General features: G+C 41.2%; 1 protein-coding gene across 1 annotated transcript in view; it reads left to right on the forward strand.

Annotated features, from left to right (window-relative positions):
• Positions 1-15,627, forward strand: part of FBXL2 (F-box and leucine rich repeat protein 2) — a 477,680-nt gene that overhangs the window by 98,592 nt on the left and 363,461 nt on the right. Inside the window, exon 3 of the mRNA XM_078688338.1 lies at positions 11,286-11,340. Within this exon, the coding sequence (XP_078544464.1) occupies positions 11,286-11,340 (55 nt within the window). The remainder of the gene's footprint in view (positions 1-11,285; positions 11,341-15,627) is intronic.

A 15,627-nucleotide genomic window follows, 5' to 3' on the forward strand; every position in this document is an offset into this window, starting at 1 on the left:
GATACTCCCTCTCTTTGAATTTGGGTTGGATCGGGCCCACCCTCCTTGTGCTGGATTTTGGGAGTCTTTGGAGGACTCCTTCTGGTTTTGAACTTCTTTTCCCTGGGCTTTCCCCTAGGGAGGGACCTGCTTCCTTTCTTCTGGTCACCCCACTGGTGAGGAATGGAAACCCAGGTTCTCACCCACTCATCTGCTGCTTCTCCCAGGGGCCCGTCAGCTTAGAGTCCACTAGATACTGGCGTAACTTTTCTTCTGCACGAAGAGTCAAAATATGTTCTTTCAAACACAAATTATACAAACCCTCATATGAGTCGACTGTGTTACCAACAATCCAGCCTTCCAATGCCTTCACTGAAACGTCCACAAAGTCTACCCAAGACTTTGAACTCACTTTCTTGGTGCCTCCAAACTTCACCCTGTACTGCTCTGGAGTCAGACCAAATCTCTTGACTAAGAATGCCTTCATCTGCTGGTATGATTCTGCATCCTACCCCCTCAGGGTCAGGAGCCTATCCCTCCCAGCTACTGGAATCAACTCCCACAGGAGTGCACCCCAATACTTGGAGTGGACCCTACTCATTTTAGGAGCCCTCTCAACAGCTGCTAGCCACTTGTCAATGTCATCCCCCTTGGTGTACATGAGCACAATACCCTTGGGATTTTTGTGATCAAATTTACCACCCCTGGACATCTCAAAATCTTCAACATTTTCACTGCCACCATTTCTTTTGAACGCCTCCTCCCTTCCCCACTTCTTTTCAGGCAATTCCAGTTTCCTCCCCCACTTCTTCTCAGCCAGTTCCAGTTTCCTCTGCTCCAAAGCTATCAAAGCTAATTGTGCCTTAAGCTGTCTCTCTGCAAGGGACAGTTGTGTTTCTGGAGTAAGAGACCCCCCCCCAACACCATCTGGAATCATATGGCTAACACTAGAGAACATGCAAGAAGCATCATCCTCACCCCCCTCTTGGGTGGGATTGGGGGGGAATCCCCCCTTGAATCTCCCCATCTACCCCAGCCTAGACCTTTAGGGACTTAAGCAACCCTGCCTTCTTAATCTTGTTGGAAGCAGGCAGCCCCCTAAGCCTAGACTGTACCCTAAGATCAGCCTCCCCGAACTGGGACAGTTTAGCCAGGTCCAGCACCATGGTTCCCTAATTTTGGGTCACAACAACTAGGCACAACAGACTTTGAACAATTTGGAAAAATCAAAACAATGGATTAAAAACCGTTTAGTCCAAATTCCAAAAGAACTCAAAAGATTTGTTCTATGGCATTTAGAGGATTTTTACATTCTTAATTCATTTACTGAAAGGTGTACTTTTTAAACACTAGTCCTCATCTCAACCGCTGAGCACAAAATGTTGGAAAGTGGATTATTAGTAGGGGCAAATGTTTATCTACCACTGGCAATAAGGCCACTAACACAGTATATGGCTCAGAATAGGTCTTAGAAAATTATTCCTATGCTCAACCCTTGATAGCTTGGCTGCGAGCAGGCAGGCTTAACTTCAAAGACAGGTATGTAAAGCATTTAAAAACACAAATTCAGTAAATAATTAAGACACAATGCACAATATAACTCCAACACCAATTTATAAAAATGGGAAATATTGTTATCTTTCAAATGACACCAAAATGAAAAAAAATCCAATGTAGGGAACCAGACATATGAATTTTTAAAGATTTAGCATTATTTAGCACATAGAAATGTAACGCGCCTTATCGGGACATCGTTCGCAATAGACCGGTTCAAAGCCAAAGTTTCAGGCCGACCGCGATGGAGCCCCGGGTCGGCTACCCCTCGTGGTAAACCTCAGTCAAAGTTTTTACCTTCTGACCTAGAAACTTTTTAGAAGCTTTTCTTCCGGGGGTCTATGACCATGGCCATGTTTTGTTTAGTAACATCTGCAAAACTTTGAAGTGAAAGATTGTATTTTATCTTTGTCTTAATCTTATTTGTTTAACTGCCATTAGATGAGATGTTTTTCTGGAAGAAAGGGAGAGTTGCTTGTGGTTCCCCAACACTAGTCACTATTGACCAGCCTTTTCAGTATTTATGCTTAGCCACTTTTGCATATGCATCTTTATCCAGAAGAATAACCTACATCCCTAGTTTTGCTACAGATTAAAAAGGACCAGATTTCTGAAGAGAGAGGTTTATTTTTCACAAAAAACATTATTAGGTTTTGTGTCCGTCTTTCATTTAAATGGACTCCTTGTCCTCATCAATGCAAGGCGACAGGCTTTATCATTGGGCCGCTCCTCCTTTGGGACGCAAGTCCAGAATGCTCCTGCATAGAGGGGTTATGTACACACAAAAATCTATAGTAAGAATTGGGTAATTGTGGGTGATAGCATTTATTAGTGGCCTGCTTGCGCAAGATTAAACTGCACAAAGGAAAATGGTTGTCCCTATCCATGTCTCAGAAGTTAGCATCATGTTTCTGTGATAGTGTGGCCTAAAAAGGGGCCCAGGTCTTTAATCCGGATTAAAGCCCTTCTTATCACTAAATCTGTCAGTAAAACGCCCTTTAGTACATTTGTGCGCAGAATTAGAGATACAGACTTCTGTACTTTTGAGTTGTGATATTATCCTGTCATCTAGTCTCAACTTTTATATGTAAATAAAAAAAACTCAGGTCTTGAATGATTGTGAGGCAGCCACACATTCTTTAGAATAGTGCATTGTAGTGGGTAGAAATCCGTTGGCTCAGGTTCATTTTGTGTGGCATATATTCAGGTTAGTTTCCAAGCTTTTGGCAAGCCACGATAAAACCTAACCTATCACAGCTCCACATTTTTTCAATCTGGATTGAAAGCATGCTTTCCCCCCAACCACTAAAATGCAGAAAATGCTTCTTGGCTTCGTCAGGCTGTTTGACTGAAGCAACTGATGCAGGCATTCCATTCTCCTCCTTGCAAACATTCCAATGTTGTGGCCGTAATAGTTTCACCTCAAGATTATGGGAATGCCCTACATCTGGGACTTTTTCTTTCTATTATATAGCCTTTACGTCCTGCAGAATGCAACTGCTTTCCTACTTCTTTCTGTTCAGACAACTGACTAGGAAAACCAATTACAAGCACTATTAGTTGCAAGTTAGGACCGTATTAAATTCAAAGCACTTTGAATTACTTATCTCGCTCTGTAAGGTACTGCTCCATTCTTTGTTAAAATGAAGCAAATAGAATTTTGTCCTACTAGTGCCTTTTGTGTTCTTCCTATCTTAAAGTCCCTTGCTTTCTCACAGAAATCAACAAAAGCTCATCCCCAATCCTTGCCCACATTGTTAAACTGCACTGTATATTGCATTCACTGCCCTGTTAGCTTGCTTTTGAGATGTATTGAGCCAGGACCACTAATGATAACTTGGTTGGTCTAATTTGATATTCTGGGCACCAGCCTGCACATAAAACTGGTGGATAGGAATGTACACAGAAATGTGCAGCAGGGCTAGCCTTCAGCTGCAAGAAGTGGGACCACCAAACCCGACCTCTTACCATCATACTAACTCCTTATAGAAACCAAGGTCAAATTTCTGGAATATTCCTTATTGTTGAATATCTACCTTGGTCAAAAAATATCTACCAAGCCGGAATCTCTATTCCATTTGTCCAATGCGATGATCATTTTACAACACAATATAAACCGCTGCATTATGGGGAAGAGTCATGTGAGCATAGGATTCAAAGCTAAGGAATGCTTTGTTAACCCTCCAAAAGGTGCAGTGGTATTATTTGGTCAGCTGTTCACTGAGTGTCAAGACTCCCATAAGGAGCATCTACAATAGCTGGGTGAGTGCTCTGTGATCTACAGCTGAAGGAGTGCCCTCATAGTGATCCCAAACCCTCCTATAGTACCCCACTAGCAATTAACTCCCTCCACATCATCAGAGAACCATCAAAATTCCCTAAAGCAATTGTCATAGCTGGTTTAAATACTTGAAATTAACAAATCTTTATGGGTATTACGTTGTACCCAAATACCTCCCCAGTTGGTCCGTCACTGCTAAAGCCTTGCCTCAGTTGTTTCAGGCAGTCTGTTGAGAGAATGGCTAGCTTTTATTCATTGCTTTGCTTCATAGTTCGTATGTACACTTTCAAGTAAGCATACTCCATAAACTTTAATCCTGATTATGCTCAAATAGTCAAAGGGCTTAACCCTGTCACGCTTTCAGTTTAACCTCCACATATACCCATCCTTACCTTTCACACTGCCTGGGGATCGTGCTTTCAACCATACTTGGACACCCAGTCGTCAATTTGAACAGATCTCCTGATCAGTAGGATAAATGACAAGTTTGCCTTAGAGACATCCAAACATGATTGCAAGGCAAATGGCTGCCTCTTAATGATATTATTATTATGCTATGCACTATGGTGCCTTTGGTGCCTATGGTGCCTGCCACATAGTGCAGGGATGTGTATATTTTTGATTGTGGCTTGTGCTGCAGCCCACAGCACAAGCCACGTCAGACAATGCCTCCAGACTTTGAATGGGTGGAGTTGGGTTGGTGCTAAAAGTCCTATTTCATCCTAAAGCATCCTCACTTTCAGGTATGGAGTCAATAGACGACCTCTCCTGAGAAACCTTTATATAGAGGCGCTAAATAATGTTATTGATGAAGGAGGCCGCTTCCTAAGAAAAGTAGAAAACAACTTTTATCCAGTTGTGCTTTTCAAATTATTGCAATAAATGTTAATTATAAAGGGGTCATTCTGATGGTGGTTGGACTGGACCCGATGGCTCATTGGAAGCGCTCTGACCGCCATCTGCTGCTGCTGTGCGACCGCCACATTACAATGCATCCGGTTGGAGGCAGCAGGGTGAGGGATTGTCTGACGCTGTCTTATAGATCAAGGAGCCCTTTAATCCCTACAACTGGGGCATTGCCTGCTCAGGCACTGCCGTAGGATTACAATGTCCCTTTCCGCCTGCCCTTTCATGGCGGTTCGCCCAACATGAAAAGGCAGGCGGAAAGTGTTTTTGGCGGCCCCCATCGGGCCCCCTTTTTCTACTGACCCTTTTCTATGCAGCCTGGGGGGCACCATCTCTGTATCATTTCGCAGACACAGCATGGTGCCCACCATACGTAGCAGGGATGTTTTTAAAGTGTACATTTTCCATTGCAGCTTGTGCTGCAGCCCTCGGACAATGCCCTCCAGACTTTGAATGGGTGGAGATGGGTGGGGGCAACGTTTTGTTTGGAATTGTCATCCTCTGGAACCCTTTATGCATTATGCTAAAAGTCCTATTTTATCGGCTAAAGGTTTCACATATTTATCGCTCAAACAGGCAAGCAAGAACTGACCCATTTATCAATCATATTATCAATACCTGGCCACCAGTAGAATTCACGAATACGCCTTTTGGTACAGGACATACCCATGTGACCTTCATGAGCCATTGAGATAATTTTCTTCCTTAAATCACAAGGAGGAACTATTTTATCTCCTCTAGTTACAAAACCTTGATCAAACATGATTTCATCCTTTATCTTATAAAAAGATAAAACATCGCCAGACAATTTGCGTTCCTCAGGCCACCCATGTTGTAAATAAGACACTACATTAGACAAACCAGAGTCCTTGTACATGGCATTTCTCCATTCAATTTCTGCAATGGTACCAGACAACTTGTTGCTACCTTCACCATTGACATCCCCAATGGAAAACAGAACATCACAATCACTATGAATACAGGAAACTTGCGAATCTAAAGGCAATCTAGACATGCAATCGGCATGTACATTCAAACGGCTAGGGACATACTCCACTACACACTGGAATTCCTGCAGCTTCGCAGCCAAACATGCCAAACGTGCTGTCAAAGTCCTCCCACCACCAGCCGCAAGCATGTTGATTAAAGGCTTGTGGTCGGTACGTAAATGCAACTTAGTTCCCCAAAGAAACTGTCTGAAATGTTCAACAGCCCAAGTGCAAGCCAAAAATTCCTTCTCAATAGTGGAATAATTGTACTCCGCACCATGGAGAGTCCTCGAGGCATAGGAGACAACATACTCCTCCCCTCTATTCTTTTGCATTAATACAGAACCTAAACCCACATTGCTTGCATCCACACATACAATACATTCTTTACCCAACTCAAAAGGTCTTAAAAATGGAGCGTTGAGAATCTCCTTTTTCAGTAGACCAAAAGCAAATTGTTGTTCAACAGTCCATAAAAACGTTGCATCTGTTTTTTAACAGCAACCTCAATGAATGTACCGTTGATGAATAATCCTGTACAAATTTACTGTAAAATTCAGTAAGTCCTAAGAAAGACACAAGTTGTTCTTTACTAGAAGGTGCAGGAACGTTAAGTATAATTTGGATATGATTAACCTTTGGCTTAGTACCTTGGGAAGAAATTTCGTGTCCAAGATATTCCACTTTACTCTGTCTAAACTTGCACTTTGAGAATTTCAAAGTTAGACCTTTGTCTTGAATTTGTTTTAATACAGAGTTTAGATTTCTGTCATGATCTTCGAAATTCTTCCCAAAAATCAAAATATCGTCCTGAAAAGCTATGGCCCCCTCACAACCTTCGAAGACTTCTTTTATGAGTCTTTGAAAGACTAATGCTGCACTGGCTAAACCAAAAGGCATGCGACAAAATCGAAGCATACCTTCTGGTGTTGTAAAGGTAGTCAAAAACTTAGACTCTTCATGTAAAAGTACCTGGTGGTAAGCACTTGCCAAGTCTACAGTAGAGAACACACTCGCACCTGAGAGAGTAGAAATCAATTCATGTATATTGGGTAGCGGATGCCTATCAACCCAAATCTCTTGGTTTAAGCTCCGAAGGTCGACACATAGCCGAAGTTCGCCATTGCTTTTAATGGATAAAACTACTGGCGAAACCCATGGAGAGGATTCGACAGGTTCCACTATCTTTCTGTCTACAAGAGCAGATAGAATTGCTTTCAGTTTGTCACGATATGCTAGTGGTACATTTCTAACTCTGTGCCTCACAGGAATACCTCCTTCCTTGAGAATAATGCGATGTTTGAAATTCTCAAATTCACCTAACTTGTCTGTGAAAATAGCAGGAAATTTTTCCTTTATAAACTTGGTAAACTCATCAGCCTCAGGAGATATAACATACACAGGATGCGAAGCATTGGGGTCAAGTTTAATACCTAATTCATGCTGATGAGGCCAACTGAGAATGGAAGCACCACTAGTCGCAACATGAATTTTACCTTTAATACTCCTGCCCTTGAAAGTGATGTTAGCCCACATAAAACCAACCAAATCAATTTTATGACTAGTGTAACCACCGGGTTGTACATCTGGTGGTGATAATTTCACAGAACCCCCAAAAAATTTTGAAAATGTCCATGCCTACTATACTGTACCATGCACAAGAATCAATGAGCATGGAAACGTCATTGCCATCGATCAAGATTATATCTCTAGGAAACCCTTTACATTTGGTGTCACCAACACACAACAAACTATTGATTCCAAGACCATCAATAACATCAGATTCTTCATCTGTCAATAAATTCACTTTTTGAGTAGACCTACACATTTTACTAAAATGGCCTGAACGTTTACATTTAACGCATATTTTGTTCCAAGCAGGACAACCTGTGTAGCTCCCTACATGATCGACACCTTCACATCTGTAACAAACAATTTGGTTTCTCCTATCAAAAGGTTTAAAGTCTCTTCTAAAATTCTCTTTTTGCTTATTAGGAAAAAACTGCGGTTTATTAGGAACAAACTGCGTTTTTTTTAAAATTGGAAGATTCCTTCACTATAGAAACTTCAGGAATCACAACTTTGTTTTTATTTTCTTGACCTCTGATCTCACTTACAAATAATTCAGACTGTTCGATGCCTTTACCAATATTTAACACAGCTTTAAGGGTAGTTTCAGTTCCCATCCATAGACGCTCCTGTATTTTCTTACTCTTAGTTCTCATCATAATTTGATCTCTGAGAACTTGTTCAAAATTGATTGTCTCAAAGGCACAAGAACCAGCAAGAGTTCGCAAAGCAGCAACATAGTTCTCAATTGATTCATCTTCTTTTTGTGCACGGGAATAGAATTTAAAACGTTCCATGACTGTATTTATTTTCCTTCCAAATCTAGCACTTTGTTGTTTAACCACAACATCAAATACATTTATATCACCTGCACCCTCAATAGGAGGTACATTTTCTAATTCTTTGAGACCAGCACCACCCAAACAATTTTTTAATAATGCTAACTTTCTTTTAGGAGAACAACCGTCTTCCTCCACAACATCAACAAAAGCTAAAAATGTGGGAAACCATAAATCCCATTCCATTTTGGGATCACCAGCTACAGGAAGAAAATGTGCTGGAGAAGCAATATTGTTAGCCATCATGGAGGACATGGTGTAAAGCAAATGCTTAATAAATAACACAAAGCAAACAATGTAAAATATTAAGATAGAAACTTAGAAAAAGTACATTTCATTATAGACAAGTGTGGAATAATAAAGACAAAACAAACTAACATAATAAAAGTACTCACCGATGTCTAGTGATGTCCATCTTGAGGAAGTAAAATGCAGTAGAATAATTAATCACCGGTGAAATGCCATGCGTATTGACTCTCAAATTGTGTAATTAATGAAAGAAAGTTCAGGAAACTATTGCCGTGCGCATCGGCGTTGAAAAGCGTTGTTGTCGCGCGCATCGGCGTTGGAAGGAGTAGTTGCTGTGTACACTAGCGTTGCCAGGGAGATACAAAATGGAGTCACGCTATGACGAAAGACGTAGCGTGATGCGTGATGACGAGGTAAATATTCCTCTCTCCGTGCACTCGGCTCGAGAATCTGATGACGGAGGACAAGATGAAAACTCCGAGCGTGCCGGCAAAACAACTGCCAGATTCAAATTCAAATACAAATACAGTACACGAGAGAGAGTACTCAGCAAAGGTAAAGTTATTTCCAAAATTACATAAAACGATGCAATATGGAAAGTTGGAAATAGTTTCAGTACATAGAAGCAAAATTGTAGAAAAGTGAAAGACGTTTTGAAACGAAAGTCATTAAAATTAGTGCGAATAGAGGGAAAAAGTCCAGGAAAAAATAAAAATACAGCCGCTGGTGCAATCAGAGCACTCAAATTAAAGATAAATAGGCGCAGGTGCAATCAATATACACTAAATAAAATACCTTCAAGTATACGTGAACGCTGTTTCAAAAACTTCCTTTTCCTCCAGTATCCACTTTTCTTCTTTATTTTAGAAATTGAAGATGTTCTCATCCCAAAACGTTGCCAAAATTATGTAGTAATTCAGGAAACAGATGTGGTTGTCGATAGAAGGTTTAATGAGGAAGAACAGCTTGAACATCCACAGTCTTCAGGAGACAGGCTTACACTGCCCAACTCCCACATATAGAATGTAGAACCAAGACAGCACATAACAATTCTTAAAGGGACAGAAAGGGGAACACTACAATTATCATCCTACACAGCTAGGTGCCTTAAGGGCTTTATCAAAGGCAGTTGAGGTGCATATGCTGAGAGGTTGTCAGAGAGGCATATGGAGCTAGAAAAGTGGCAAGTGGAAACAAGTGGATGCTATGGAATATTATGGCAAGTATTTCTCACGTTGACAGATTTGTAGTCTGGTGAATTGTCACTCAGTCTTTCGATTTTTAGTAATTTGTGGATATGCGTTTCTATTTAGCCCATGGTCTTCCGAAATGGAACACACACAACAGAAGGGTGTAGTTTTTTATTAGAGCCTAAGAGTACCCACTCAACCTATACAATAAAAGACACCCTCTTCCAAGTGCACAACTTCGTTTAAATAATTACAGTTCAAATAATATTGCATAATTGTTTATTAGCAAATATTCTTCAATCAATACAACAAAACAAACCCATAATTATTTGCCAAAAAGAGTAACCAAAAACAACTTGGTTCAATTGATATTTAGTGATTCTGCCATTCATTATGGAAACAACCCCCCACCAACAGAAACATGATCAAGAAACTAATAGTCCATACATTAAAAACAGGCCCATGTTGTGTATCAGAGTCCTAGCACTCCGGAGGCGATATATAATCTTCCCCTTTTGATGGCCATCATCAATACGCAAATTAAAAACGTTTAAATACTTTTAGGTGGACCATAAGCAATTCTTCTTACACCGTCATCGGGACTAACAGTTGCAAAGTAGAAATATAACACTCTCCAATCCGACAACCAAATCAAAAGGGATCTAGAATTCCAGAAAGAAAATCTAAATTACTGAGTGAAGGGAATGGAGAAAGGCCTCCCTGAAACAGGTTCTAAGCAACACATGGCCGACAAGGGAAACGCTCTAGCAATTGCAATAGGAAGGACGCATAGACTCCTCATCTGGGTGGTACAAGTTATAGCTTAAAGGCAGCGTCCGCAAGAGCCATCTGGACTGAAATCACAGTTCAGGCAATGGAACCAAGAATGCTTGTGCTTGGACCAGCAACACAAAAAAAGCAGAACTCTCAGGGTTCTAGTCCAGGAGTGGGGAAATGGAACCCAGAATCTTCCATGTACTGTACCATTCGCGGGCACACATTCAGCCAGCAGGTGCATATAACGCACACACCCTGCACACCACTACATACTAACTTGACGGGGGAGTTAAACACACTGCAACAGAACTTTATATGAATGGGCCCGTAGGCCTCCCTCCAGTTACACAGGTAAAAAACCTGTTCACTTCTACTGATCACTTCATAGTATGATGCCACCAACCACTCTTGTCTGCTTAACTTTTGACAAAAGCAGTAGCCTTTCACCAGTATGAGGGTAGCACTTTGTGCACAACTCTCGGTCTAACAAGAGTGCAGTCTTTGAGACAGGCTCATGTCATAACCCTGTTCGCCATGACAACAAAAATCAACAGCAGGGATCCAGGTATTGTTTCAGCTGGGGCAGTCAGGCCAGGGGTGTGTGTCTGTCACCGCGCAAGGGACTATTCCACCCCAATAGAGACCTAAAAAAAAAAGCAGGAGTACTCCTGGGTGTGAATTTATTTTGTAGTAATAGTAAGGTGGAGTTCTGCAATCTGGGTGATTTAAGTCCAAGACTTACTTTAGTGGAAGTCATAAGGATTTGGTTTATTGTGGCTGTTTCTAACTTACTGATCTTAAATCCTAAACAGTATTAAAAACATTTTACAAAAAAACGTCAGTTTTATGTGCATGTCATTTTAAACTATGTGGAAGTGCCTGAATGTACTATTAATTATTGGGAATATTCCAAGATAGTATTGTAATATTTGAATGTATCATTTTTCTCTAGGATATTTTCGTTTTTAGATGTTATTACGCTATGCCGATGTGCACAAGTCTCCAAGGTAAGGTATAATACTACCACTAGGTGTTTGCTTCCTTGTTTCACTGTTTTATTTTGGCTTCTGAAAGATGCGGACCATGAGTGAGTTATTTATACTAGCCTTAACTACTGAATTGTGTGGGCATTGATACTTCTAATTTTATCATGAAAGGCGCTATGTGAACTATGCTTTTGTAATTTTCTAACAATGCAAACCAGTCTAATGCTACTGTAAAGTCATGTTTTACTTCCATTCCAGTTTTCACTAAGGAAATCTATGCCTTGCCGGTTTCAAGCGCGAACAATAATTATAATATGATCTAAAGACTCAGTCAGTCCAAGCTTTTGTAGGACTGCTACATGCTCAAAGCATACACTTTATCTATTCACCCTTCCCTTGGTCCCTAGCAGTACAATTTGAATGAACAATGATTTTTAATCTGTTCAAACTTTAAACGATTCTCATAATTATTACCCTTATCGTTATGCCATTCCGCTGATCTAGCTATGAACCAGAATTCTTCTTAATTACTTAAATTCTTATTAATTTTTACGATTTATCTAAGTTCTTTGTGCAGTGTAGGCAACCTGGTAATGATAATAATGATGACATGGTCTATATTTGTGATTTCTGTAATGAAATTATATTTTTTTCCAGTGTTATTGTGATTGGCTCTCTTAGAGCTCCAGGTCATAGAGGGAAGGGTATCCTTTAACTGTTAACGTTTATGGACACTGAATCTCCAGCCTTTCCTCAGCTGCCCTAAGGATGTACTCAGCTGGCATCCCATTTAGACATGTTTGGATCCGGGTAGTCTTAGCACAGAACCATGTCATTGAGTGGCCCGTTCTCCAAGCTTCAGTTCTGCCGAGGTCCCAGTGAGCCCCACAAGTTCTCGGTCAGTGGACTGGTCTGCCCAGCAATGTTGTTAACACCTTCATGTCCCAGGATCTAAATTAGACCGCATACATGTCAAAGCAATGTACATAGGAAACATGAGATTTTATTTGGAACGGTCTCTTTGTGGGAAGGTCCTTCAGATTGGAATATAAAAATATCTACATAGTTGCTTGAAAACATGCATGCTTTGACAGATTAGTGAAAACACACATACACCCTCACACACACAAACACACAACCCACCTCCACATACATGCAGCACACCCTCCCACACACATGCAACACACATAACTCACTCTCCCACATACACACACACAACACACCCTCACACACACCCCCACCCTTTGGCACCCTCACAATTGTGTTCTTTTACAAAGTTAAATTCTAAAACATCTCCCTGCAGCCGCTGGCCTAGTCTGATCATTATTTATTTGCTGTTCTTATTTCCAACTTGCAAGGTTGTTTGCAACTAGGTCCTATTTTTTTTAAATCTCACAATAGAACCCCCAAACTATAAAGAACCAGTGACCTGTAAGGAAATCCTGTGCCAAACCCGAAAAATTGAAAACTCATTGGATATTGGCCCCTCTAAGAGTGGAAAAAATTAAATGAGGTACGAAATCTAATAACCAACTGAACAATATTCAATTGGCTGAACTGAAATAAGTGTCATGTAAGCTGACAGAACAAAGACATTATGAAATCTACACAAGGAGTTGTCACAATGTAAGCAGGAGAGCATCACAACCTCTTCACCAAACGTGTCGACGAGGCATCATATCAAACATAGAAAAAAATCACCTTTTTCAATGAATCCTAGTGGTTTTCCATTACTTTGCATTTAAAATAAGGGAAATCTGCAATTCCATTGTGATTTATAGGCCTACCTGCCCCTTTTTTCTCTATGGATAACAGAACTGCCAAGACCTCATGAAGCTAGCTCAAAAACAAATCATTAAATTTAACGATTGTCGCTTGTAGAGCATTGTTTATTAAACAGTTCTTGCCAGTTTTAGAAGCTGACATCATTAAACTCATAAAAGGATCAATGACAAAGTTTGATGCACCCACCCCATTAATGTACACTGTCATCGCAGTGCTTTTAATAAAACGACCGTATACTAGCAACACCGAGAAAGGACCAGCCATTTTAGATCTGATGAAATTGCAGCAACATGTTTTTCTTCATGACCAACAGTCATATTTCACTTTGAGAGTGGTACTGAAATCACACTGGCAAGCAAAGAGCTGAGCTCCTGTTAACCATGATAAAAATGTAAGGAAGCCACACTGCTCGTACATTTTTAAACTGTATTTGACACTGAGACAAGAAAATTCTCATAAAGAAAAATAAACGAATGGTCAGGAGTGACATAAATTGCGTGAAGTGGATTAACTTGTTCTATACAGATCAAAACATAACATGTATTTGTAAAGCGCACATATTCCCAGAAGGGTATCTTGGCGCTGAATAGCAGATGTTTATTGTTACTAAACTCAATGGTACTCATTTACGGATCCCTAGTTTCATTGACCCACTGTATGAATTTAGGAGTACTTCAAAGTTCCTCCCTGTTCCCACCGTTGTTCAACATCTACAGTAAAACAAGTGTTGGAAATTACCTGGTGATTTGTGAAATGTACACAAATGACACCAAGATTATCTTCTACCTGGTGAAAGATCTGGTTGTCAATCCATTAATACCAAACACTGCTACTACGTCTACATTTGGATAAAAGAAACTCAAACTATATAATTCAAATGTCAATTAAGCTTGAGATCACCTCCAAACATAACATAGAAAGAAAAACATTTTAGGGTCAATTTCAATGCAGTAATCTTTCCTACCCACATCAAAGGAATGAGAATTGCAACCAATTTTCAGCTTTCATGTAGTGGGCAATTTTTCTGACAACGAGGTTGCCGACTTTGGCACACACACAGGGGACGGCCTACACTTCAGGATGGCCTCCTTTCTGGTGACACCGAAGATGCCAACTTTGGCAAGATCGGGCAGGCAGCCAGCACTATTGAGGCCATCCCGACTGAACTGGACATCTCTCACTTCACTCATCTGGATCAACTAACCAGGATCCCGCTGGGCCTCTCTCCCTCCAGGGACGTTCCTTCTCCTCACAGGGGTCACTGGTTTTGGGAAAAAGACAGAAGGCTGGTCCTTCAGGTTCAAGGCAAGTGTCCTTGACCTCCTCAGTGTGGGCCCCTCATCCAGCAGGTAGACTAGCAAGCCTTCGCCCCTAGTCCTGGTTCCAGCAGCTAGTAATCTTGGCCATCGTCTGTCTCCTGATAAAGATTGCTGTTAAACAACTTGTGGGTCTCCTTCTCCCACTTTTAAAATCCAACCCCAAAACATAATGTGGTTTATTGTGTGATCCTTTGAAATTTGGGTTGCGGGTATCAGCTCCTTTTTAATTGCTCTCTCCACTCCACTGCCCTATGCAACTGGTGCATCTGCCTCAGCGGGGTTGTCTCCGTTTTCTGAGTAACTCACAGTGCGAGCCAAGGAAGTAACCTGGGATCATACCTTCACTGAAATATGCCTTATAAATGTTCAAAGGCCTAAGACTTCCTCGCTATCAACATTCCCTGGTCCACAGTACCAACTTTGTCAATCCCACCAGCACCCTGACAGTAAGCCCAGTCGCCACTAACCAGTGACCCTTACTGGAAAGAAGTAGGCAGTTGATGTGCACAGAGTATGCTCCACTCCGCTGCCTTCAGTGTGTGCGCACCCTCCCCAGCCCCCAGAAAAGTGAGCAATACACATCGATTTGTATGGGGTTTGCGCTTCTCACCTCTCCTAGCTTCTCCAGGACCTGTGTTTCCAAAATGGAGCACACAGGCTTCCACTTTATGTACCATACACAGGCATATGTATATCCCAGCACACACAAGAACGTGTCACACCAGTCTGGTGCTACAGACAATCCATGCAGACGAAATAGAGTTAAATACACAGCCGTGGAACTTTGCATAAGCGGGCTAGTAAGCTCAGTGATACAGGTAAATAGGCAAAATAACTCAAAACTGAACAGGGACTCCCTGTTCCAAGAAATTCAATTATTTCCAATCAGAACTACAAGGTAGAGCAATTCACAGCCAGTTGGCGATTGGCAGGATGCTTTTGGTCTGAAAATGTAAGGCTCTGGCAAATGAGTAGTTATTTGTGCTGAACGTCAGGCTGAGATGGCATCCGTTCCGGGAGGTATTTACACTTCAGGGCTTAAATTATCCCTAAGATAAATGCAGCTGCCTGAAGCTTTTTTTGCAGCCTACTGACTGTGCTGGTAAATGCTAAGATTGACAAGCTCAAGGGATTAGACTTCCTGGTTGGTGGTCAGCTTCTCCATTTCGAGCAAAAGTTGAGGAACTTTGACAGTTGGGCCCTC

The sequence above is a fragment of the Lissotriton helveticus genome, chromosome 4_1 (assembly GCF_964261635.1).
Source record: "Lissotriton helveticus chromosome 4_1, aLisHel1.1, whole genome shotgun sequence".
NCBI classification, from domain to species: domain Eukaryota; kingdom Metazoa; phylum Chordata; class Amphibia; order Caudata; family Salamandridae; genus Lissotriton; species Lissotriton helveticus.